Source organism: Lutjanus erythropterus, chromosome 12 (assembly GCF_056507025.1).
Source record: "Lutjanus erythropterus isolate fLutEry1 chromosome 12, fLutEry1.hap2, whole genome shotgun sequence".
Taxonomy (NCBI): domain Eukaryota; kingdom Metazoa; phylum Chordata; class Actinopteri; order Lutjaniformes; family Lutjanidae; genus Lutjanus; species Lutjanus erythropterus.
In genome coordinates this window covers 6,851,718-6,877,931 of record NC_139328.1, presented here as the reverse complement: position 1 = coordinate 6,877,931, position 26,214 = coordinate 6,851,718, and the positions used below count along the sequence as shown (strand labels likewise).

General features: G+C 40.9%; 1 protein-coding gene across 1 annotated transcript in view; it reads left to right on the top strand.

Annotated features, from left to right (window-relative positions):
* Window positions 1-25,962, top strand: part of LOC146317495 (protein unc-13 homolog A-like) — a 42,615-nt gene extending 16,653 nt beyond the window's left edge. Inside the window, exons 10-43 of the mRNA XM_084731718.1 lie at window positions 805-1,902; window positions 2,035-2,137; window positions 4,505-4,548; window positions 6,118-6,196; window positions 6,600-6,605; window positions 6,711-6,785; window positions 6,871-7,090; window positions 7,784-8,011; window positions 8,856-8,997; window positions 9,707-9,876; window positions 10,052-10,167; window positions 11,444-11,607; window positions 11,775-11,928; window positions 12,225-12,293; window positions 12,598-12,687; window positions 13,047-13,181; window positions 13,309-13,436; window positions 14,781-14,866; window positions 14,977-15,103; window positions 15,200-15,296; window positions 16,927-17,070; window positions 17,177-17,254; window positions 18,384-18,461; window positions 18,546-18,634; window positions 18,744-18,887; window positions 19,396-19,519; window positions 19,679-19,684; window positions 20,145-20,201; window positions 20,293-20,373; window positions 21,134-21,281; window positions 21,994-22,050; window positions 23,489-23,575; window positions 23,699-23,855; window positions 24,884-25,962. Coding sequence (XP_084587844.1) covers window positions 805-1,902; window positions 2,035-2,137; window positions 4,505-4,548; window positions 6,118-6,196; window positions 6,600-6,605; window positions 6,711-6,785; window positions 6,871-7,090; window positions 7,784-8,011; window positions 8,856-8,997; window positions 9,707-9,876; window positions 10,052-10,167; window positions 11,444-11,607; window positions 11,775-11,928; window positions 12,225-12,293; window positions 12,598-12,687; window positions 13,047-13,181; window positions 13,309-13,436; window positions 14,781-14,866; window positions 14,977-15,103; window positions 15,200-15,296; window positions 16,927-17,070; window positions 17,177-17,254; window positions 18,384-18,461; window positions 18,546-18,634; window positions 18,744-18,887; window positions 19,396-19,519; window positions 19,679-19,684; window positions 20,145-20,201; window positions 20,293-20,373; window positions 21,134-21,281; window positions 21,994-22,050; window positions 23,489-23,575; window positions 23,699-23,855; window positions 24,884-25,172 — 4,870 coding nt within the window. The 3' untranslated portion in view covers window positions 25,173-25,962. The remainder of the gene's footprint in view (window positions 1-804; window positions 1,903-2,034; window positions 2,138-4,504; window positions 4,549-6,117; window positions 6,197-6,599; window positions 6,606-6,710; window positions 6,786-6,870; window positions 7,091-7,783; window positions 8,012-8,855; window positions 8,998-9,706; window positions 9,877-10,051; window positions 10,168-11,443; window positions 11,608-11,774; window positions 11,929-12,224; window positions 12,294-12,597; window positions 12,688-13,046; window positions 13,182-13,308; window positions 13,437-14,780; window positions 14,867-14,976; window positions 15,104-15,199; window positions 15,297-16,926; window positions 17,071-17,176; window positions 17,255-18,383; window positions 18,462-18,545; window positions 18,635-18,743; window positions 18,888-19,395; window positions 19,520-19,678; window positions 19,685-20,144; window positions 20,202-20,292; window positions 20,374-21,133; window positions 21,282-21,993; window positions 22,051-23,488; window positions 23,576-23,698; window positions 23,856-24,883) is intronic.
* The last annotated feature ends 252 nt before the right edge of the window (window positions 25,963-26,214 follow it).

The following is a 26,214-nucleotide window of genomic DNA, read 5'->3' as shown; positions in this document are numbered from 1 at the left end:
TCTCACTGCTTGTCTGGTTCTCTTGTATCCCCAGTGCTTTTCATCGATTAGCCATCAGCATTATTCCCGGCCACCCCACGACATGTAGAAAAGGTTTTAAGTAGGGCTGCCTGATAGAGTACAATGTGTACAGGCCTTAATGTGCTTTAATAAAGTGCTTTGTCAGCATTTTTGATATTATGGTTCATAATGGGAGGGTAAACCAATTGTTATATAAATGTACATGTATATATGCAATAATAACCTGAATGAAAGTATCCTTATGTTTATTATAAAACTGTACCCCTCTGTACTTAAACAGTCTGGGCATGGTGCTGTTTTGCAATAGAGCTACAACGATTAGTTGATTAGTTTAGTGATGGAAACCGGAATCAGGTGTAATGTAATCAATATGAAGATGGTTTCGTACCCAAATTAAAATAAATAAGTACATTGGGACTAGAAAGTATGCAAGAAAAAGGAAACCAGTAACATTCCCCTGCTCTGGATACCTTAACAAAATTTGCATTTCATTGCTTGTTAGCTGGCTAAAAAGTTGGTTAACCTACTTAGCTTACTCATGATAATGGCTCAGCAGAGATTTATTTTGCTCAGACCATCTAAAAAAGCCACCACAATGATTTAATCAGGTTTAAAAATTAGTTTTTGTTGGTGCAACCTGGCCTAAACAATTAATCAATATATTGGGAAAATAAACAACTGATTATTGATGATGAAAATAATTGCTAGTTACAGCCCTGTTTTGTAACTTAACTCTGTTTCTGTTTTCTTTCCTCTCCTTTCCTCTCCTCTCCTTTCCTCCAGTCCCTCGGGGAGCTACGCCTCGTCTGCAGAGCTGAGTCGGTGCAGCAGTCAGCTGAGCGAGGAGGACTATGGCGGCGAGTATGGGGAGAGGGACCCATATGACGAGAACGACTCCTACCACTCCTGCCACTCCTCCGTTAGCTATAGTAAAGGCTCTCCAGACTGGGACCCTGATGAGACGCAGGGGGCGTACAGCGACGAGGGAGGCTATAGCAAAGATGGAGGAGAGGAGGCGGCGCTGTACGAAGAGGATGACGGAGGACTGTATGAGGGAGAAGAGGAGGGTCTCTACGAAGACGAGGAGATGATGTATGATGACGAGGATTTGTACAATTTGGACGGGACGCTCAGTGAGGACATGGAGCCTCCTTTCACCCCCACCCCAACATCAACAGCCCCAACTCTAGATGTACCCAGCTCCAGACCTCCTCTAGAGAAACAGCCCTCTTTACACCAACAGCAGCCGCCTGCTCAGCCCCCTAACCAGACATCCAACCAGTCTCATCCTCCTGGCATGGCCCCATCAGCACAGCCCCCGTCTGGTCAAGCTACAGCCCAGCCACCTAAACAGCATCCGCCCCAAACACAGCCTCAGCCCCAGCCAGCCCCGTCTGCCACCTCCTTCTTCTCGATGGCCAAACCTCTAACAGCTGCAGTCACAGGTTTGGCCTCAACTTTCCTGTCTTCTGTTCCCACCGCCCAGCCCGCCCAGTCTCAGCCTCCATCCTCAGCCGCACCTCAACCACACCAGTCTGCTGCAGCCAACGCCGTCCCTCCATCCCACCCAGCCACCATGGCTAACGCAACCTCCCAACCCCCTTCCACTGCCACAGGCCCGTCCTCCCAACAGACCCCATCCTCTGGGCAGCCTCAGACCCAACTCAATGGTCCTGCCACCACACAGTCAGCTGCCCCTGAAGACCAGGCTCTCCAGCTGGAGGAAGAGCCATGGCTAGAAGAGGATCAAATGATGGAGAAAGAGGCCAGAACGCCCCCACCTCAGCCAGAGGAGAAGCTCCCAGTGGAGGAGACAGAGGAGCGTTTTGAAGAGAGCAGGCCGCCGACGCCAGAAGAGGAAAAAGAGATGCCGCCTGAGAGGTAGGAAGCAGGGTTGAAAGGGAATCAGATCAATAAACCAAGTAGCAAAAATAGACCAGAAGACAAACAACACATTTACCGCCAATCCTAGAAATGTATCAGCAGAAGAATGAAATACTGTTTCTATTTTAGTCCTCCAGTCACAGAGGAGCCCAAAGAGCCAGTGGATCCAGCAGTCCGAGCCAAAGAGAACTGGCTACGGCTCTACAATAAAGTCTTAGAACAGCTACGGGAGGTAAGATCACCAGTTCATCCCGACTGTGGTTTGAAATTCCAGTCCAGTCCTCCACAAAAGTCCAGTCCAAGTCCCGGAGCTGATGGCCTGATTCAGCTCCACCCTGCAATCTAAAAGATATACCTGAGTTCAAGAGTCTCTAAAAGTGTCTACCAAGTCTTTGAAATATGTATGTGCAGTGCATTATTCATGTGCAACGACAGAGTACATGCAGTTCTATTTTGATGGTGCTTTTTGCTAGACACCAGCAGGCAGACCTAATGTGTTTCATATTCTATGATTGCTCCTTTTCATTTAAAAATACTGATGGCTCGACAGATGGCAAATGTTTTATTTTAGTTTGGGTGCAGCACCACACCACTTCTTGACAAAATTGCTTGATTTAATTGTACACATTAAGTTTTGCTTGATCGGTTTTCACTTGCATATTTTATTCACATATTATGTTGCTATTCATTACGTTTGAATTCAGTTGTGCAGAGAATTAATCACTTGCTTTGATGTTTATGTTGATGTATGTCGCGTTGAGTTTTTTTTTTTTTTGTACATTTGGCTTCCCTTCGTTTGTCTTTTTTTTGTTTGTTTGTGCCGACCCACTTTGTTTTCTTTCCAGTTTCATGTCATTGCCATAGTGACACTCGCATGCACTTTGCTCGGCCATCATTGGAGCATGCTGACAGGTAGGTACAACCTGATTGGTAGCTTGAGAGGAAGAAGGAAATGCGTGCAACTGATGTCTTGTTGTGCTCCTCACTGTCTGTAAACAGGCACCGTCACTCCACTCATTCATCCTCACAACAATTTGAGCTTTTCTGTTATAAGAGCTGTCATCCAGTCTGATTATGGATCTTCCAGCATCAGATTGTCCAAAAACATATTTAGGTCACACTTTATTTTGTAGTACAATAATTAGACGTAACAAGCTGTACTTTGTACCAAATTGCACAAAAACTAGAAATGAAATGTTCTTTATTAAGAGACACCCTAATTAGACACTGTATGCGTTGAGGTAAACATTTAGTATTAGACCCCTTATTAGAACCTTATGAGACTTTCTTAGAGGCTAATTAAAGGAACATACATGTGATTGTGGTTGTCTAAAGCAGGATAGGAATAGTGCTTTAATCCAGCCCGAAAAGTTCAGCCGAACAAGGCCTAAGCCAGATAAAATTCTGACCATCATTAGCTTATTTCAGCCTGAATCTGATTATAGCTCAGTGTTTTTCTTGAGAAGCTTCCCTCTATGCACCAGTATGGAGCTGGCAGTGACAGGCACAACACATGGAGGGAACTGGGATTGGCAATGACTAAACTGGGGAGGCAAATGAAAAAAAAAAAGAATTAATATTAATATATCCTGAGCCCGATGTGAGTCTGTGAAATATGTGAGTAATAAGGCCTGACCCAAACCCGATGGGTCCTGTCAGGTTCAGGTAATGATCTCAAGCTCTAGACAGTAGTACGGTGACTTAAAAGCTAATTAGCCCATGTCTGCAGATCCACTTTGTACGAGCTAGCTAATCAGCTAAGCTAATCAGTTAAGGAAAATTCTGTGTATAGACAGTGTGAATCTGTGTAGCTATTGTTGCTAAAAACTGAATGAACATTTGTGTGGTGGGAATGTAGTGTAATGCAATGATCTATGTTTTATTCACTTTTGTTGAAATAATAGATTTTATTTTGTCATGGTAAACAGTTGGAAACAATACACTTAAGTTTACAGTACACTTCTGTTGTGTCCCAAATGAAATTATCTAGTATAGTCTTATAAGGGTCTAATATTGAGTCTAAGACTGTTAAATAAGGAACATATTATTTGTAGTTTTCATGTTATTTAATACAGAGTACAGTGTCTAATTAGGGTATAACTACTATCTGTTGAACATTTTATTTCTAGTTAACAGCTTGTTACATCTTGTTAGTGCACTGTAATGTAAAGTGCGACCCATATTTGATTTAAATTTGCTTTTTTGCATAGTTACATAACCAGTTTATGTATTCTTTAATGACAATAATAAGGGTAACATTCACTGTATAACTGGTTATGATGATTGTCTATGGATGGATGAATGTCTTGGCAGATTCCTTCAGCTTTATTTCCCTGTTGTACAAATTGTGTGAAGCATCTCAGAGATTTTTGAGCAACAGTTCTATATAAGAGGTTTTACTGACCCAGCCTACTTTAACCACTAATGCAATAAAACATAAATGGGATGGGATTTTAGATGTGAAGAGCCTGATAAAGCAGTTTCATGATCAGAAGGTCTAATGATGTAGCATTCCTACAGTATATGAATGCTATAAAAGGCTACAGGGATAAACTTCAGATTGTTTCTTCCTCTTATATTCCTTCTTTGTCTCTCTCAGGCTCGTGGAGAAACCTCCAACTCTCTGTGGTTCGGTAAAGGAGGGTGAGTGTCTGCTGTCGGTTCCTCCATTAATATACTCTCTCTTACATGAAACACGTTATATATCACACGGTGTATTAGTCAAGCTAATGCAATAACTCCACAATTTAAACTCAATTTAAATTATCCTCAGATCATTGTGAAAACCTGCCACGGCTGCTTTAGATTGAAAATGCCCTTCTTTAGTCCGGGAATCCTCCGTTCTTTTTCATTCTGATCCACAGGCTCATTCAGCTCATGGCATTTGGCCAGCGAGTATTGAACGGCGGTGGGCTGCCCTGACTTAGCTGGCAGGTCATTTGTAGATGAGGCAAACCTCAGAGTGGGACTGAAGCTGCATACTGAAGAAGTGCTAAGTTAGCCAGATAGAAACCCAGCAATTATAGCCAGGTGTGTGGAGTGTCATTGCCACTGTCTGAGATGAGGCGGTCTGCGTAATTAAACTCTCCAGTAACGTCCTTGACTGGAGTGGCATTAGAAGCAGTGATGGAGGGAATTATATCACCCGCATAGTAACAAAACATGATTTCATAGTAAAACACTTGATGACATTTTATCATGAATGACTTCACGCATAAAAAGTCAGTCCTTCTGTCTGTTTATAACACACTGCATATTATATTTATTCTACAGTATATAATATACAGTATAGCAGGTTAGGTGTTAATGTGAGAATGAACGGTTGTTTGTCTCTATGTGTCAACCCTGTGATGAACTGGCAACCTGTCCAGGGTGTAGCCCGCCTCTCACCCACTGTCAGCTGGGATAGGATCCAGGCTCCTGTGATCCTGCAAAGGATAAACAAATAATGGATAGAATATAGTATACATTTGTACATCATGTATTTAAAAAAAAAAATACAAATGCAATTTAGATCATAATTTTGGATTCCATTTCCATTATCAGTTATTTAGTTAGGAAAATATTTTTATGTATCATGTATGCATAAGCAACAAATGGTTAATAAATGGTTAATAAAATTTGAACCAGCGCAAATGATGAAGTAATGAAGAATTAATGTTTAGTTAATCATGATTACAATACTTAATTACAAATTCATCACATGGACACTGCTGTGACTGATAATTTTTTTTGGCCTGTTGTTTTAACTGCAGACCCACCAACGAAGAAGACATGAAAAAACTTAATAACTCAGAAATCACGATGATTGAAATCTTTGTTACATTAATTAATATATTGTTCTTACATTACATCATGCATTAGATACTGTTCATAAAGTGTATGATAATTCACGTAACCTTACTATAAGGCAGTGGTTCTCAAACCGTGGCCCACTGGTGGGGCACAGAGCTTCTGCAGGTGGGACGTGGATGACCAGAGGAAAAATATGGAGTGAAATAAAGTTGGCTGAATGTGATGATTTTTTAAAATTGTATTACAATTTATGTTATTTCACTAAAATTCAACTTGGATCCTTTTTTCATTAGTTTCATAATGATTGATAAAAAAAATTGTGGAGTGGGTGGTGTGTGAACTTTTTTCGGCTTATTTATGCATATACAGTTTATACATATATGAAAGTATTATGGTTCATATACGTTTCTGTTACAGAATGGGAGGTGCCCTCTACAGTATTGACAGCATGCCGGACCTTCGTAAGAGGAAAGCCATTCCTCTTGTCAGAGATCTGGTAAGAGAAAAACATGGGTACAAATACAGTACAAGCCTAATACACACCAATTTTGTGGGCTGTCCTAGGATCAGTTTTGTGTTGCGGACAAAAATTATTCCAGGGGTGTCGATTTCTGACTGTTTGCCCCTACACAGCTGTGTCACATGCTTGACTAGTTGACAAATTAAATGCTTGCATATCTGTGGTGTTAATGTAATTACAGTCATTAATCAATGTAGTTACTCTGTTCTCTCCTAGAGGTTAGGGCATACCTGTCAGATCAGATAGCAGTAGTGGCTCACACATACACACACAATGAATGCATTATAAAGACATGAAATTCCTAAAATGTGTTCACGTCTGAATCTTTTATGCTTTTGCCTTTTTCCTGCTCTGTTTCATCACTGCCCGCCGTCATCAGGCAATGGTGAGCACTAGTCTATCACTTACAGAATGTAAATATAAATCTGAAGTCCACGGTGTTGTTCACACTCAAACATTAACACTTTTCTGTTTGCCGTCTTGTTCCCAGTCTTTGGTGCAGAACTCCCGTAAGGCCGGAATCACCTCCGCCATGGCTTCCACCACCCTCGGCAATGAAGAGCTGGTGGGTTTTCTCACCTCGGTTCAGGATCGTTCAGCCTTTGACACACAATCAAACTTACATTTCTCTTCTCCATGCCGTTTTACAGAAAAGTCACGTTTATAAAAAGACCCTGCAGGCTCTGATCTACCCCATCTCTTCCACTACTCCACACAACTTCGAGGTGTGGACGGCCACCACCCCCACCTACTGCTACGAATGCGAGGGGCTGCTTTGGGGTATCGCCCGGCAGGGCATGCGCTGTTCTGAGTGTGGCGTCAAATGCCACGAGAAGTGCCAGGATCTGCTCAATGCCGACTGTCTGCAGAGTAAGGATCACAGAAAAAAACTCACTTTTAAAAATCTGCATTTATTTTTTTTTAGATATATACACACACAGCCATCCACACAAACCAAAAAACCCATTTTAGCTCCTCCTCTGTATCCTTCTGCCCGATTGACATCCCATTATTCTTGTCCTCTATCCACTCTCACATTCTCCTCCCTCTTCCTTTCCAATTTATCTCCTGAGTAATGTGCTGTCATAGCCCTGCCTCTCTCCTCTCCTCTCTTCTACCCATAGCCTTTGCATCCATACTGCTTTGTCTAATTCCGCTCCACAAGGGGTGACTTATCCAATTCCCAGACTGATTTTGGAGTCAATCTTTGCAATGCATAATTCATCGCTCTGCTGTCTCCAAAGAGTCTTATAAGATCTTGATGCCACAAACATCTGTTGGTCTTTTACTCTCCAACTATCTCCCTTTTCTCCACCGGATCAGTGGCTAAGTGGATACAGTTTCTGCCATAATATCAGGAAGTTTGGGGTTTGATCCCTGGCCAGGAAATGTCAAAGCAATTCAAAATTGATCCGATGGTATCTTAACTTGGCCCGTGGCTTTAAAGACATGTAGTGGAGGGAAACCGGAGATAAGCTGCTAGCCTATGGGCCATACTGAATATATTTTGCACCCATAAAATATTCTTCCTACGTCCACCTCTTCATTCATCTGTCTCTTCAGGAGCTGCAGAGAAGAGCTCCAAGCACGGAGCGGAGGACCGAACCCAGAACATCATCATGGTCCTGAAGGACCGCATGAAGATCAGAGAGAGGAACAAACCAGAAATCTTTGAGCAGATCCAGGAAGTGTTTGGCCTTGACAAAACAGCACACAGCGTGCAAATGAAACAAATCAAGCAGAGTGTGCTTGATGGTACCTCCAAATGGTCAGCGAAGATCAGCATCACAGGTGAGTATTATTTCAATTGAGGGTTTCAGGACAGAAGGAGCTGCGTTGTACAGATTAAAAATCCAGTTAATGTAAATTTGTGATCTGTTATTTATCTGCTTGTTTGTGGAATAGATGTCATGATTCCTGGCAATAATGTTGTTGTTTTCTTTTCCTACCGTTGATGTAAAAAGATTTTCTAGTAAAATGTAAGCAAATGGCATAAAAATTTCATACTGCAATTATAGTGATCAAAATTATCACAGTTATCATGCTATTGTTAAAAAATGTACTGATACACTACTGTGCCATGTTTTATATCGAAAACTTTATCAACAGCACTATGCACTTTTTTTGCATAAACAAACCAGCCAAATATGCATTAACATTATCCTAATAATAGTAGTGTAATGCATAAATACAAGCTCTGCATTCAGGGTGAGAATCTTCGGTCAAGTTTCCCTCAGCACTTTTATAAAAACCAAAAAGCAACCACATTTCAGACTCAGTCCTCTTAGAAGGCTGGAAAATCTCCAGAGCACTGCCACTGCCTTCTGTTATGTATACATTGACGCAAAACAAACCCACGTTGCATTCTGTGCCAGCGTCTGGGAGACTGTTTCAAACTTTGGTTTATGCCTGACAGTTTTTCAAAGTGTGGTAATCAAACACAGTTTTAATGATGATTAAATTTTGAAACGATAATAGTAAACGTCAGGAATTTCATCCTGGTTTATCATGAAAGTGGTAATCGTTTCATCCCTAAAAATTTTTTTTTTTTTAAAGACTTTACTTGTACAGTAAAATGTATGTTGTCGGACAGCTGTCTAGGTTTTTGTTTAAATGTCTCTTATCTCTTCTTCAGTGGTGTGTGCTCAGGGCCTGCAGGCTAAAGACAAAACAGGCTCCAGTGACCCTTATGTAACGGTTCAAGTTGGGAAGACCAAGAAGAGAACCAAGACCATCTACGGCAACCTCAACCCTGTCTGGGAAGAAAACTTCCACTTGTGAGTCGAAACTTATCTATAACAGTTTTATTGGCTGATGTAATGTTATGTCACTATAATTACTCATTTAGGGTTATATCTACAGATATAAAAAACTATATGTTCCAGTAATGACTTGTCATTCTGGGATGGGACCATATAGCAGCCAAATTAACTGGGACCAGTTTTAAACTTGCTGTGATGGAAAAGCTTAGGCTATCTTTATAATCCTACCATGTCTACCAATACAATAATTCAGTTTTTTCACTCCAAGTAATGACTGTAAGACAATTATGTCTGTCTAGATTAAACCAAAAGACAAAGAATTAGGCAACATTTTGATTCTCATAGCTCAAAAATTGTGCTTTCAGTTATGAGATGAGATGATAATGTCTCAATTGTGCATTTATATTGCAGGCAATAGTTTTATTTTTTCAATTTAGTTGAACTTAATAAGTAAAAACTGTCTTTGGTATTTTGAATGGCTAATATACTACATTTAACACACAAACTCACTGGCAAATACTCATTAACATGGGTAATACCCTCAAGTACGTGGCAAAAATGCTTAAAAGGACTCAAATTCATAGATAAATTCAGGAATAAATAAAGAAATTAAGTATATCTATGGTTATATATCAGAAACATGAATTTGAGACTGTGTTTGGATACCATCACAGTTTGTTCCTCTGCATCACAGTTGTTGACTTCCTCTGTTTGCCTCATCCAGTGAATGCCACAACTCGTCTGACCGCATCAAGGTTCGCGTGTGGGACGAGGATGACGACATCAAGTCACGCGTGAAACAGAGGTTCAAGCGCGAGAGCGACGACTTCCTGGGTCAAACCATCATCGAAGTCCGGACTCTCAGCGGAGAGATGGACGTTTGGTACAACCTGGGTGAGTTTTCAAGATAAGAGAAAAAGGCACTGGAGAATTAGAGACGGATGAGAGGAGCAGCAAGTCGCGCAGAGATAACAGAACAAGAAACAGATAATTGAAGCGCTTGTCTCTCGTAGATGGAACAGATTGCAGCCAACTAAGGAGGCGTGTATATCTTACTTTCATTTGACAGACAAGAGAACTGATAAGTCTGCTGTGTCGGGAGCCATCCGGATGCACATAAGTGTGGAGATCAAAGGAGAGGAGACGGTTGCTCCTTACCATGTCCAGTACACCTGTCTGCATGAGGTCAGTCTGAGTGGACATCTGGTAGAAATGTGGTTGAGATTATTTGCACTTTAAATAAAACATTAAATATTCAAGAAGAACCTGCTGAGTTCATTAGTTCCAGTCAATTAAATTCTGGGTTTCACATTAACACAATCAATCACCTTGTAAATTCTCTGTTTCTGCCTTTATACCCTGGGAAATCATTTTCACCAGTGTAGGGAGGTTTGGATTCCTGGATATAAGACAGACATCAACTGGACACAGTCTTACATATGAGACACTCATGAAGTCCTATACACTATTTCACAGTTTTATATATACTCCCGTTTCTCTGCAGGCTTGTAAGAAGAGGATGAGTCACTATCCTGTGATTAGTGAAGCAGTGGGAAAACATCAGCTGTGTTCGGATGATGAACTTCAAAATCAAGCTGGATTTAGGCATATTTTTAGTTTGACATTGTTCTATATATACGTCCTGTATCAAAGACACAAAGTACAAAAGTTTTAGTCCTAACCATTCAAAAATCAGTCAGCTTCAATTAGTCCAGAACTGACACCTGCTGATGACTTGAATCAAATGTATCTTTCACATATTCCCCCTGCTTGTGTCCCAGCTGGATGTGTATTTTAAAGTCTTCCCATCACATTACAAACAATATACAACAGAAGGAATCTGTAGATCTGAAGATACATAAAAATAAACATTTTTATCAAGTTTAAGTCAACATTTGTTGTATATCGCCTCATCTGCCCATGTAAATGTTTTTACTGCACTAAGAGGCATCTGAAATATAAAGTGTCAGAATATAAATATGTCATAAAAATGAACAATGTTGATTACCGTATGGCACTTCATTTCCATAAATGTCATAATAGTAATGATAGTCTTTTAAGAGTAGAGGTGATTGAGTCTGTGGAGCAATCCTTCAGAGGTGGTGATCAACTTAATCAATTACTTCACACAGACCTACTGGATTTTTAAATTTGATGCTTTGGTATATCCAGGTCTTAATGAGGAAATAGACCTGGTGTGGGTCAAACCCGGTCTGCATCCTTTTGTGATTTTTAACCTTGAGATGCCCTAAAAACTTGAACTGTATCACTGGTTTGGTGCACGTGTGTCTGAACTCATCTTTTTATCTGGCTGATTAGAAGTATGTATTTGAGTTCTTTTTATAATCTGCAAATCATTGTTGTGTTTTTTCTCCAAGTCCTTCGACTGCTTCAAATAATACTACTGCTAATAATAACCTGAGGCATAAAAAATATGTCCCTGTCCTTTGTCTTTGTTCAGCATCTGTTCCAGTACACCACTGAGGAGCAGAATGGCGGCGTAGTGAAGATCCCTGATGCCAAAGGGGATGATGCCTGGAAGGTGTATTTTGAGGAGACGGCTCAGGAGATAGTGGACGAGTTTGCCATGAGATACGGAGTGGAGTCCATCTATCAGGCCATGACGTCAGTCCTTCAGCCATTACTTCAAATGATCAAATCCCTTCAAATCCCATTTTATTCCACTTACCACCACAATATATTTAGTTTTTTGACAAGTGCAGGTAGATAAAGAGTGTAGTTAATCATTTTTAAATGCACTAAATGTTCTTTTTGCCTCTTCCACCCCACAGCCACTTTGCCTGCTTGTCATCTAAGTACATGTGTCCTGGAGTGCCCGCTGTGATGAGCACCCTGCTCGCCAACATCAACGCTTACTACGCCCACACCACCCAGTCCTCCAACAATGTTTCTGCCTCGGACAGATTTGCTGCATCAAACTTTGGCGTGAGTTCCTGAGTTATATTTGTACTGTTTTGTCCTTTCTTTATATGTGACTGCATACTTCAAGAGTCCTTATGTTCTAACTGAATATTGCTTTTAAAAACTCCTTTAAAATGACTAGTACTGTTAGAAAAGACTAGTTCTGTCCCTCCGGGGCTGTAGATGAAAGTCAGGATAATGTGTAAACGTCCAATCAGCTGAGCCTTGTTAGATCTGGCCTCGGGTTTGTGTACTCACATGGTAACAAGTTATCTTAAGCTGTGGTGTGTTTCTCACTGGTTTGTTCTGTTTTCCTGCAGAAGGAGAGGTTTGTCAAACTGCTGGATCAACTGCACAACTCGCTGAGGATCGATCTTTCCATGTACCGGGTACTGACTGCTTCTCTCTATCATAACACTCTGTGTATACATGTATGGGAATGCCTGTTCTCTGTTTTGGAACTGAGGTGAAAATGATGTTGTCTTGATGTGGTCAGTGCTAATTAGAGCTATATTAAATAGTCTGAAGCTTTGAAGCTTTGCTCACAGCGCTGACATTCAAATTCTACAACCTTTGAGTATGTTCAAACCCAAAATTTCAGCACAGTTGCAGATAAAGATTAGGCCACATTAATAGTTTCCTTTATCTTACTACTGCTACTAATTGTCCCTGTGCTTATGAATATACTTTCAGAATAACTTTCCTGCCAGCAGTCCTGAACGACTACAAGACCTGAAGTCCACAGTTGATCTCTTGACTAGCATCACATTCTTCAGGATGAAGGTAAAGATGAAGGATAGACAGATCTTTCTTTTCTTTTCTTTTCTTTTCTTTTCTTTTCTTTTCTTTTCACAGTAGCACTAAAATAAACATGTTACAAATTTCTAGCACTTTCTGTAAAGTAGCCTGAGGCGTAAACTTAACATTACCCTATCCAAACTGAAGCTATTATCATGAAACTGTGTGTGTGCATGTGTGTGTGTGTTTCAGAGTGTTAATGTATGCTGGTGCGATTTGTGCAGCTCAGTGAGTTTATGGTTAAATTCCCACTGAGATAACCACCTGCTGGGACTGTTTGTGTTTCTGACAGCTCTTTGAAGTGAATTGGATTCAACCATATGTTGTGTAACGTTTGTGTTCAGGTCCAGGAGCTGCAGAGTCCCCCCCGGGCGAGCCAGGTGGTGAAGGACTGCGTAAAAGCCTGTCTCAACTCCACCTACGAGTACATCTTCAACAACTGCCATGACCTCTACAACAGGGAATATCAGACAGACCCTGTAAGTCTGTGTGTGTCCAGATGAGGCCATTAGAGAATTCCTCTTTAGTGTCACTACTATGCTCTCACTACAGAGAAAGTCATAATCTATGCAGCTGCTAAGATTTATAACCTCTTTCTGTCTCCAGTCAAAGGCCGTCCCTCCAGATGAGCAGGGTCCCAGCATCAAAAACCTGGACTTCTGGTCCAAACTCATCACCCTCATCGTCTCCATCATAGAGGAGGACAAAAACTCCTACACTCCTTGCCTTAACCAGTGAGTCTCCATTCATAACATCAGCTTCATTAGATAAAAGCTGTTTGGGATTTGTGTTAAGGAAAAAAGTAAAGCAATAGAATGTGTCGGAGCATTAAAGGGATAGTTCACCCTAAAATAAAAAATACATATTTTTCCCCTCGCCTGTAGTGCTATTTATCCATCTAAATTTTTTCGTGTGAGTTGCAGAGTTTTGGAGATATCCGCTGTAGAGATGTCTGTCCTCACTCCAATATAATGGGACTAAGCGGCACTCGGCTTGTGGGGCTCAAAGCAACAGAAAAATATGTTTGAAAAATTACAAACCAGAAAGAATTAAACAGCACAGAACAAGGTGTGTGGATTATCTTGAGTTACTGGGTAATGATTTTTGGTCAGGGCAGACATCTCTATGGCCGATATCTCCAAAACTCTGCAACTCACACCAAAAAATCTCTAGATGGATAAATAGCACTTCAGGCCAGAGGAGCAATATGCATTTTTTGATTTTGGAACTGGAACAGAACTGTCCCTTTAACAGAAAGAGAAACAGCCAAAAACAAAACAGCTTTTGTTTGTTTGAAGCCACAAGGTCTGTCCTGTCAGTTCTGAACTGGAAAAATAAAGAAGATGCACTTACAACTGCTGTAAAAAAAAATGAACAAACAAAATAATCCAACTAGAGTTGCAACAATTGGTTGAGTCACAAACTATTTTGATAGCTAATTGATTGTTTTGAGACATTTTTCAAGAAGAAATGTCAAAATTCTCTGATTTCAGCATCTCAAATATAAATATTTTTCAGTTTCTTTACCATTTTATGATAGTAAGCTGGATATCTTTGGGTTGTGGACAAACTATTCCATTAATTCAGAAAATGATCAATATATTAATCAATAATGAAAATAATTGTTTGTTGCAGCCCTAAAATCCAACAGGACAATACTGACCACAATATCTTTCTGTATTATAATGTTGTATGTATTTGTACTTGATATGCACAGTCACAGTAAAGCTTTAGTCTGTGTTTACAGACCAGCCATTCGTCTTTGGTGGTTGGCAGTAGTTTGGATTTGGATTCAGGTTACGTTTTAAAACTGTCAATGAAATACCTATGATGTATTATATATATATATATATATATATATATATATATATATATATATATATATATATATATATATATATATATATATATACATATGGTGTTTCATACATCTCTGGTGCATTTTGCTGTCTGTGTGAACTAAAAATATACAGAGGAAACACTGATGGAGTTACATAAAAATGAATCAGGGTTACCTTGTTAAATAATGGAGGGCCATTAGTGCAGCTGGATTTAAATCTGAGTTCTGCCTCTTATAGGTTTCCCCAGGAACTGAATGTGGGCAAGATCAGCGCCGAAGTCATGTGGAATATGTTTGCACAAGATATGAAATACGCCATGGAGGGTAAGTTTTTATGTGTGTGTGTGTGTGTGTGTGTGTTATTGGGATGTCATTAGTTTATAAGTGTGGTGAAGTGGGGCTTTCCTCATTCTGCCTTTCTCTTTGATATTCAGAGCATGAGAAGCACCGTCTGTGTAAAAGCGCAGATTACATGAACTTGCACTTCAAGGTGAAGTGGCTCTACAACGAGTACTGCAAGGAGCTGCCCACTTTCCAGAAGCACGTACCTGAATATCCAGCGTGAGTGTCTCACAAACAGCATCCGCACCTTTCCTCCGACATTTGCCACTGTGGCACAGAGACTCATGTTGGCTCTGCTCATTTCTCGTTCTGCAGCTGGTTTGAACCATTTGTCATCATGTGGTTGGACGAGAATGAGGAAGTGTCCAGAGATTTTCTACATGGAGCCCTGGAGAGGGACAAAAAAGACGGGGTAACTGCTCTCATCTGTAACCCATCTGCAACCCATCTTCACCACAATCTGTTGCTAGAATTCAGTGTTGGGAAGGCTACCAATTACTTCACACTGAAAGAAGTTGAACTACAGCAAAGCCAACCAAGGGCAAAATTTACTCTGGTTAACTGGAGCTACTCAGGAAAAGTAGTTCAACCTGCTTTGCAAAAAAAAAAAAAGAAGATCAAATTGATAATTTACATGTGACGAAAGTGCAGCTTTGGTTTTGTATGTAATGTTCATCAGTCAGTATAGAGACAGTGGTAAAGTTAAAAAAAAAAAACAGAAAACTTTCTTCTATGGCTTGTTAGTTTTGAGTTTCAGTAGTTAACTACACAACAACTGGAGTCACCATGCAAATATGAATGTAGTTCAACTACCAGCAAGCAACTGCAAAATGTACTTAAATTATTTGTTAAATTACATGTAGTTCACTACATGATGTGAAATGTTTTAATTTGGATGTGTGATTTCAGTTGTATTCCTGCCCCAACTCTTATTTAAATGACTTGTTTGATATTTTGAGAAATGCATTTAATTGCTTTCTGGCCAAGAGTCAGTTGAGAAGTTTCATACCATCTCACATCTTATATAAAGCTAAGCTAACAGGCTGCCAGTGGTACCTTAATATTTACCACACAGACATGAAAGTGGTATCGACCTTTTTATGTAACACTCGCCACAAAAGGAATTACGCATATTTCTCAAAATGTCAAACTAATCCTTAAACAAACAGAGTCATGTTTCTCCAACAAAGTGTGCAGGAAAAGTCTCCTGAAATACAAGAAAAGAAACAGGCGGTCATGTGAAACTGAAGTTTGACTAAAATCCAATCAAATTCTGCTGAGACAGTTAGAAAATACAGCATGAAAGCTTAACTCTGACCTCCTACCTGCAGCATTTTCCCCACCAAAAAATGTATTCATGCATTTCTCATGCAAATTCAGGCAATTCACATCATTTCTCCTGACTCAGCACATTCCAGGCCGAGAAGAGCAAGTTGAAGGCCTCAAGGCAATCAATAATGACTCAATACCAAAAGAAAAAAAAAAAACTTCACTGCGGAGAAGAGCAGACACACACCACGCAGCGACTCATACTCACACCTAAATATCCACACAGCAAGAGAGTCGATACAAAGCAGCTGAAGACTCTCTCTGCTCATATGTCAGAAGTCCTTTGGGTCCAATTACTGTCGCCAGAGGCAGCTTCTGCTTCCCTACGTCAGCGAAAACAGCGGTCCCCACTCCCAGTCACATACCATAACACTGTTCACTAATGGCCGAGCTGTTAATGAGGGCCCTGCTCCCCATCATAACCCTCTGATCGCCTCCGTGGCTCTTCTCCAAACCCCTTTCAGAGGAATCACTTTGGCAAATCATTTGATTGCAGTCACATGCAGCTGAAGAGCGTCAGTTTCATTCTCTGTGATACGTAACAGCGCTGTGAACTTCTCCCGAGGGCGCCCCCCCCGAAGGAATCAAACTCTTCACTTTAAATGTTCATCAAATCACTTGTGCTGCAGCATCAGCACCGCCGCCGCCGCCGCAGAACAGCTTCTCATACTTTTCTTCTCCCTCTGGTCCTGTTCTTTCTTCCCGCTCTCCAGTTCCAGGTCACATCAGAGCACGCTTTGTTCTCCTGCTCCGTGGTGGACGTGTTCTCTCAGCTCAATCAGAGCTTTGAAATCATCCGCAAGCTGGAGTGTCCCGACCCTCAGATCGTTGGCAACTACATGAAGAGATTCGCCAAGGTGATTCTCACCTGCTAACGCTGTCACAGAATGTCTTCACCTGAGTGTAATATTAGTTGTCACTGGAACTGTGTGTTCATTCCATGATTCTGTCTTTTTCTCTTAGACCATCGGCAACGTCCTGCTGTCTTACGCTGATATCATCGCCAAGGACTTTCCAAATCATGTCAAGAAGGAGAAAGTGGTAGGTGTTTGTTTTAAAGGGATAGTTCGGATTATCTGACGTAGGGTTATATGAGGTATATAATAGTCAGTGTATTAGCTACAGTAGATTCTGGACGGCACACCCCCAGCTTGGAGAAGCAGAGAGGAGTACCAGCACATAAGCTAAGCAATGAACAGGGTCAGCAACAAAAGGTATTTTAGCCACTTTAAAACAGTCCACCTAAAAAAACAGGAGTTTCTGGTCTACACCTGCCTCGATCTGTTAGTTTGTTTGTGTTATTGTGTGACTTTAGTGAATCCAAACTAAACTTACACGCTAACACAGAAGTCACACAATAACACAAACTAACTGTTCAAGGCAGTAGTAGATGCATGTTGTGCAAAGTAAAATTGGTTTAGAGAGATCGATCATTTCCATTGCAAAATGCTGTGTGACGTCAAAGTAAAGTGGTGAAAATATTCTCAATATAACATACACTTAAACTGATATTGATTTTTTTATTAGGTCGACCTTTTGTAAGTGGCTAAAGTACCTTTTGTTGCTGACCCAGTGCGCAGCAGTTGATTGCTTCGCTTCCGTGCCGGTACTCATCTCTGCTTCTCCTAACTGGGGTCGTGCCAGCAGCCCTCTACTGTAGCTAATGCACTGACTATGGATAAGAAATAAAAGAAAAGTTTGTCACAACAAGGTACCAGATGGAAATTTGTGTCAGCAGTGTAAGCAGCAATGACTGATTTAACTGTTTAATTTGAGCTCCATCAAGACTTGGTTTTAGGATATATATATGCAGTTTGGTGTATGTGGTCAGGCTGATTCATTTCAGCACAATAAACCACTCTTCAGTGTAATAGCCGAGCCCAGGTTGCAGTGCTTCAAAGTGAATTAGGGCTGTGTAATTAGCTGAATGTGGTGTAGGCTTGGGGAAAAGTGGGCTGCTCTCCCAGAGAGACCAGGAGCCCCCGGAGGAGCAGTAATTACTGAAAACTCCTGCTTCTCCTTCCCCGCATCACCGAGAGTGTTTTCGCCAAAGAAGCAATAAAAAAAGTTAGGAGGACTAACCTTGATTGATTACAATAAAACGCTGGGAGCAGACAGAGGAAAAGGAAGAGAGAAGTGAGTGTAACGATTTTTCTTTTTCTCCCCTCAGCCATGTATCATCATCAATAACATCCAGCAGCTCAGAGTTCAATTGGAGAAGATGTTTGAGGCCATGGGAGGCAAAGACGTGAGTTTCCATACATGCTCTTATTGTTGTGATTGTGCTAACATGTCACGGCTCCTGTAATCACCCCATTTTGTCTTCTACCAGCTCAACGTGGAGGCGAGTGACTTCCTCAAGGAGCTGCAGAACAAACTCAACAACGTCATGGACGACCTCAGCCATATCTTTGCTGTCAGGTGGGTGTGTCCGTTTGATTCCTGCATGGAACGAAGAGGTGCTGTAACTGGTTTATCCAGCTAATTTTTCAGTCTGTTTTCATGTCCTTCCTTCTGTGTGTTGATGCAGTTTCCAGCCCCAGATCGAGGACAACGTGAGGCAAATGGGAGACATCCTAGCCCAGGTCAAAGGTCAGACCGTGCCGGCCAACGGCAGTGTGGTTCAGGAGGCTGACAACGTGCTGCAGCCAATCATGGACTTCCTTGACAGCAAGTAAATATGACTGGATATCAAATATCAATGGCGTTTAAAGGGAAAGTTTGGCTCATTTGAAATGGGGTTGTATGAGGTATTTATCTATAGTCAGTGTTTTAGCTATAGTTCATGGCTGTCAGCAGGGCCCCATGTTGGTTACTCTTATCAGATATTTCTTCATCTAAATCCTAAAAAATGTCTGAATTTACACTTTTTAAGGCTTCTTGCAGAGAAGAAGAAGACATATTTTATTAATTCCCATTGGGGGAAATTCAGTTCTTGAGGAGCTTTAAACTAAGCAACTGAAAAAAAGTTTTGTTTCGCTTTTGAAATGCAAGCATTGCTCTGGCACTAGTATCTAAAACCTTCAAACACCGAATATGTTTAGAAGTTTTTTGTAACTTCATGAATGAACTTGCTCAAACTCTCAAGTTACCATGGCCCCAACAGACACACACATTCCATAAATAAATGAATATGTGAGTTTTGCCTCCATGCTGACAGATTGTGTGTTTTTGTGTCTCAGCCTGTCGCTGTTTGCCAAGATCTGTGAGAAGACAGTCCTGAAGAGAGTGCTGAAGGAGCTGTGGAAACTGGTGATGAACACAATGGAAAAAACTATTGTGCTCCCAACACTTACTGACCAGACGGTACGTTAAAAGAAGACATTCACTCCCATTTTCGTCACCTTTTTTTTTTTCTCTGCTTCTGAATTTCATTGCTTTTCATTGCTGGCTTCCATTGTGATTGTACATTAACTCATCTATCCTACCATTACCCCATTCTCTCTGCCTTCCTCCCTTTCTTAGGTTATTGTAAGTATGTATGTGTGTGCAGCCTCTGTAAGCATGAAGAAACACTCTATTTATAACAGGAGCTTCAACATCACCATCTGTAGCATTTGTCAGCCTTTTCTTTTCAATTCTTTCCTCCTCTCTGTGAATATCAGTGCATCAAAACTTGATCTAAATGGCAGCACGGTGCGCCAGAGAGAACATTACCTGCCTATGAGTCCCCAAAGTACTGACTGACTGTACACCAAAGCACTCAGACTGTCTTTCTCTACCAGTGTGAAGCTTGATTATTGTGAATGTTTATTAAAATTATTATAGAATCCCACTCTTCAAACTCTTGTATCTGCAGCTGCGTGTCCTCACTGAACCTCCTGAACTCACCTCTCACTCTGCAAATATTCCTCAACTGCATACGTCTCAAACACCACTCCTTTATTTCTCTCTGCACCGTTCTCACTTTTCTCACGTCTCTCCATGACAGGGAACTCAGATGATCTTCAACGCAGCGAAGGAGTTGGGCCAGCTGTCCAAACTCAAGGTGATGAAAACAGGACGACAGCATTAAAATTCGCAACAAATGGAATATATCTCAAATGTGGACTGACTTTTTTGTTTGATCTGTCCTGCAGGAGCACATGGGACGAGAGGAGGCCAAAGCTCTGACGCCTAAGCAGTGTGCAGTAATAGAACTGGCACTGGACACTATTAAGGTATTGTAGGATGTGTTACACAAGCAGAGCAGCTGACAAGGAAATTTGTGCTTTTGATTCTTACTTTAAAGTATTATAGTTTGGGTGTGGAAATATTAAAATATGTTTGAGCTTTCCCTAAAAAAACAACTGACAAATGGACATATCAGACTTTGACTTCACTGGACTTCACTAAAGTGTAATAAATGGTGTAATTTGGTGTTGAAATAAGAGGAAAAATTAGTTTCCAGCTGTGAAAAATTCACATAAACAAATTAGAATAACTTGGAAAGTCAGAATAACTGCTTAGTTATTGTCTGTGGACGTCATATACATAGTAACATGGCAAACAAAAGTAAATGTTTGCTTAACAACTTTTTATTAATTCATGCATTGTATATCAATTTTTTGTTCACATCTATTATGGTATTAGTCTCAGCCTACCCACTGCCCACAACAAGCACAACAACAACAGCAACGCTACTCTACCCTTTGTAGAATCCATGTTTTTTCCATATACAACTACAAAACTCATGAAGACACACAAGTTGGAATAACCATCCAATGAGCACTTGAATGCAGCATATGTATAAATCATTTATTTATTTATCATTTATAGCACCAACACTGACAAGGTTGTTCCACGAGACTAAACACTTTTGCCACACAACATTTTTCCACTTCGAGGTCTCTGTTTTCCACCCTCTGTCTGTCTCTGTCTGCCTGCCTACTTGTTGTCTAACCATCTACAATACATGTCGTGTCACATCTGTTTACGCAGCAATACTTCCACGCCGGTGGTGTGGGCCTGAAGAAGACGTTCTTAGAAAAGAGTCCAGACCTGCAGTCTCTGCGCTACGCCCTGTCTCTGTACACCCAGGCCACGGACAAACTCATCAGGAAGTTTGTCCTCTCGCAGAACGCTCAGGGTGCGACTTCAAACGGCAGCAAAACACACACACACACACACACACACACACACACACACACACACACACACACATACACACACACTGTCGTGCAGCAGGTTCAAACAATTTCACACAAAAGAGCTCCACTGCTTATTCTTACTGTTACTATGGCTTATGGAATTAAATGGGATTATGAGATTAAACAGAATAACTTGCTTACAGTGTTGGAAGAAAATGTTTAATTCATTGCTTCAGTGAATTTTCAGTAGCAACACCAGTAAATGCAAATGCAGACTCTAGAAACAGTAGAACCTGAAATACCCACAGACGGACTTTAGATGAGCAGAAAATGAGAATGATAAATAGTTTTAAATATCTTTTCTCTAATATCAAGGACATATTATTGAGGTATTTAAAGGTAGAACATGCATTTGTCAGTTGCTCTTGGTGCAAATATTTTAGGTTGGTAAAGTCTCCCAAATGCAGCAAAATAATGAGAAAATCACACACACGCTTCTTGTGGGTTATAAGATGATTGAGAGGGATTGTTTTTATAATCTATTCATTATTTTTTATAATCTATATTTTGCATAGTATATCCGTAAAACCATCAGCCACAACTCTTTAATTTGCCGTATTTAAAAGTTCATATGCATGTTTTCCTTCTGCTGTACTAATGAACACTTTCTTTGCCTTCTTCTGATGCTGACTTTCTTTTGTCTCCTCTCAGTCCACGGAGGGAAAGGGATCAGGTGCACGGCGAACGAAGACACACCACCAGAGAAACGTACGTGTCAGCAGTGTTATGTAAAAACCTGCGTGTCCCCCAGAGCAACCCAGAGCAGCTCAGACATCTGTGTGATCAAACTGTCATCGACCAAAGATAACCCGAGACAGCGAGCCGTGTTAGCCCTCGGCACAGCCCCGACTCGCTTCTTGTTTTTCCTCCCTTTTATTCTCCTGTTTGAACTCCTTTTTATCAGCTGGTTGAGAAGAAGCATGACTTATGCATAGGGCTTGTGGTGGTAGATGAAGCTTATTATATATGTAGAAAGACGCACAGCTGACCAGGTGAGAGTTCGGATGTAATAACCACAGGAACTTAAGATCAAGGAGAGCGTGGGATGTGCGAGACACGATGAATAAAAGAAGGAGTCGTGCACAGTTTGTGTGCACTGATGAAAAGTAGCTTTTCTTCAGGAAACTTTTGTTGCAGTTTGGGATTTTTTCAGTTTCATTTTTTCCCTTGAGCGTCAAGTGAGTGTTAAGAACGAATTACCAGCCATTGCTGCATTACAGTTTGCCATTTGCTCAGCATTAGAGCTGGCACAAAAGCTGCTTTACCCAGCCAAGTCCTGCTCATCTGATTATCACAGAGAACCTGTGTGTATTTGTGTGTATCTGTGTGTGTGTGTGTGTGTGTGTGTGTGTGTGTGTGTGTGGTTTAAATTTAGTTCACAATCTGCTGATGCATCCCACTTCTTCAAGTCATATATCTCAGCTGTGCTACTTTGTGGGCTGCAAAACACACCAGTTATGACAATAGAGAGACAAATGGCCACACAGCAAACACACACACACACACACACACACAATCAACCACTTACTCAGGTCTGACTTCATGTCCTCAGTGTTGTTCCTACACACACCACCTAAACCACATAAATAGTTGTTTATATTGTACAACTGCACACAAACTATAACTGGTGTCTTTTTAAGGCTGGTTCTGGTATTTTAGACTGAGTGTAATTCAATTTAATATTCTTATACTTTTTTTTAGTCCTATTAACATAAAAACTGCTAGTTTGATAGCTTATGTATTTAAAATGAACTTGTTTCAAGTATTTTCTAAAGTCAAGTGATTTTTTTCTTGTCTCTACTGCAACAACTTGCATTAATTATCCAATCTTTCTTTAAGATACATACACAAATCTTTGGAAAATTATTGAGAAAAGTTTATCAAAGTTAATCAAATACTGGCCTTTCATGTTTTTTTACCTTTCATGGGTTCTATACACTTTGGAGGTGAAGGGGTGGCAAAGTATTTGAAATCTACAAGCTAACCACTAGATGCCACTAAATCTCAAATCCTGGCACTTCAAATTAGTTAATAGGTGAAAGAATTTATCATAATCAGGAACCTTTTTGCTTCTTTTTTGGTCAAAAAGGGGAAGCTAATGACATCAGTATATCTAAAATCAGCCCTGAACTTACTGTCTTCACAGCATCTGGAGTGGATGCTGTTGGCGAGGTGGTCATGTGTGTGGACATTTTACCCCAGCCTAACGGAGAACACAAGATCAGTGTGAAAGGTGAGAACGCAGAGCAGACTGCACCACTGTCCCACTTTTCTGAGATCTCTCAGTTATTATTCTGTACTTCTTATCGTCTCCTCTTTCCTTCCCTCTTTAACTCAACCTACTTTGATCCTCCAGTGGTGGCTGCTAATGACCTGAAATGGAAAGCGCAGGGCTTCAGGCCCTTCGTGGAGGTCTACATCATCGGCCCTCACCTCAGCGACAAGAAGAGGAAATTTGCTACCAAGTCCAAGAACAACACCTGGTCGCCCAAGTTTGGTGAAAGCTTCCAGTAGTGAGTATCTATCGTTTCTGCTGGATCTGTTTATCTGCATCATGGTTAAAGGGTAACATGTGTATTTTTCAACCTGAACCTTATTTTCCAATGTTTTTGTGTGTAAGTGACCACTGGAGACAATATATTTTTTAAATTGGTCCAGTATTGAGGGAGAGCACTGCAGCTGCACACTATCAAAGTACGTCCACTAAAAGAGCTTGTTTCACCACTGACAGGCTCAGATTGTTATCGTGAGTGTCTGACAACATTATGAAAAGGGTCACTACATCGATAGACTTTTATTTAAATATTAAGATTCATTTTGTTTAACCAGAAACAGCTGTTTCATTGCTCTCGCCAAATTCCCTTTGCAAAATCATTTTAACATTGTCATAGTCATCTTCATTTAAACTTGAGAAAAACAAAATATAACTCACCAAAAACATCTTGGCTTGTCTTTCCACAATTCCAACAATCACCATCTCAGATTTGGTTGAAATAAACCCTTAATTCACTGACTTAGGTGTGAAAATATTCTGGCCTTACATGCTGTTTTTTCATGCTCCTTCACACTCGACCAAACCAGAGTTGGTGATTGTTGGAAAAGTACAAAGACGAACCAAGATGGTTTCAGTGAGTTTTATTTTGTTTCTGTCAAGTTTGAATGAAGATAACAGTGACATTGTTAAAATTACAGATTTTGTAAATGGAGTTTGGTTAGTTTGGTGAGAGCAATAAAACAGCTTTTTGTGATTAAACAAAAGGATCTTGCTCTTTAAAAAAGGTCTGTCTGTCACGACCCTTTCCATAATGTTGTCAGGCACAATCTGAGTCTGTCAGAAGTAAATAATACTGGACCAATTTCAAAAACATGGGAGAATAGGGTCCAGGTTGCAAAATACCTTTTGACAGTGGTTGACTTGATTGTACTAGAAGTTTGAAAGAGTTTGAAATGCTCTTTTCTTTAATATTAGTAAAAAAAAAATCCACTTAAGAATACACACAGGTGTGAATTAAAACATGGATATGGTTCTGTCTTATTTCAGCTCGTTGGGCACTGAGGTGGGTCCAGAGAGCTACGAGCTGCAGGTGTGTGTGAAGGACTACTGCTTCGCCAGAGAGGACCGCACCGTGGGCATGGGCGTGCTGCAGGTGAAGGACATAGCCAGCAAGGGCAGCGTCACCTGCTGGATGCCGCTGGGCAGACGCGTCCACATGGACGAGACGGGCCTGACGGTGCTGCGCATCCTCTCCCAGCGCAACAACGACGACGTGGCGAAGGAGTTCGTCAAGCTCAAGTCGGACCAGCGCTCAGCCGAGGAGGGCCGCAGCTGAGGGGGGGGCGGGGAGGGTGAGGGAGCGAGGACACATGCGTGTGCACAAGAACACCAGAGACGTACCTGATAGACATAGTATTATGCACACATATAGTACTCACACCTACATAGATAGACAACCATGTGCAATACACAAGCACACACGAAGATGCTCTATTGTACATATATCTGCATACATTATGCAACATTAACATTGCAATGTTATCAATGCAAACACGGAGGAATATGTTTATAAAAAGTCATATTTAATTTTGAATATTTCAACACTCAGTTTAGAGTTAGCCTCTCGTTAGCAAGCACCTCCCTCACTCAGTCTTTCCTCGACCACATCACACCTTTTATACGCTGTCATGTGATTAACTGCAGCGCAGAACATCAACAGAACCATGTGAATAGATTGAGAACGACCACTTTGCACTTTTGCTTCTCAGTGTCTTCAGGAGAGCAGTCCTTGCCTAGCTATGCTCTGTCTGTCCGTCCGTCTGTCTGTCCGCTTGCCTGCCTGACTGTGTGTCGTTCTTCCAGTCCGTCGTCCTTTCTCCCCCCTCCTTCCCCCTGTTGTTTGCTCTGCGTAGTCCCCCCCCACCCCACCCCAGCGGTGTGATGTGTTGTGTAAGTTGGAGTTCAGGTACAGATCTAAGATCAGGGGGCCTCATTACAGAAACTTCCTGAGTCTGAAATCTTGTCTCAGTGGTTCTCAACCTACGGGCTGCAAGATCATTTCTGGGGATCGCCAGATTGTTGTGGAGAAAAAAATAAAGTAAAATATTGTGGCAAGTAGCACAGAATGAGAGTAGGAAGCAGCTCCCTAAAGACATTAAACACAAGAGACAAGCACTCAAAAATATGCAAAATACAGCTGGTGTCAAAAAATGTAACAGCCACTTCACTGATGGTTAAAACTATAAACCAGCACAAAATTATCAGTCACCAACATAAACCACCATCCTCTGAACAATCACAAACAGTAACAAACAGTAAACAGTCTACTCAGTCCAGCACTAAGCATGATGGGAAATGAGACTGTATTTTAGACTCGG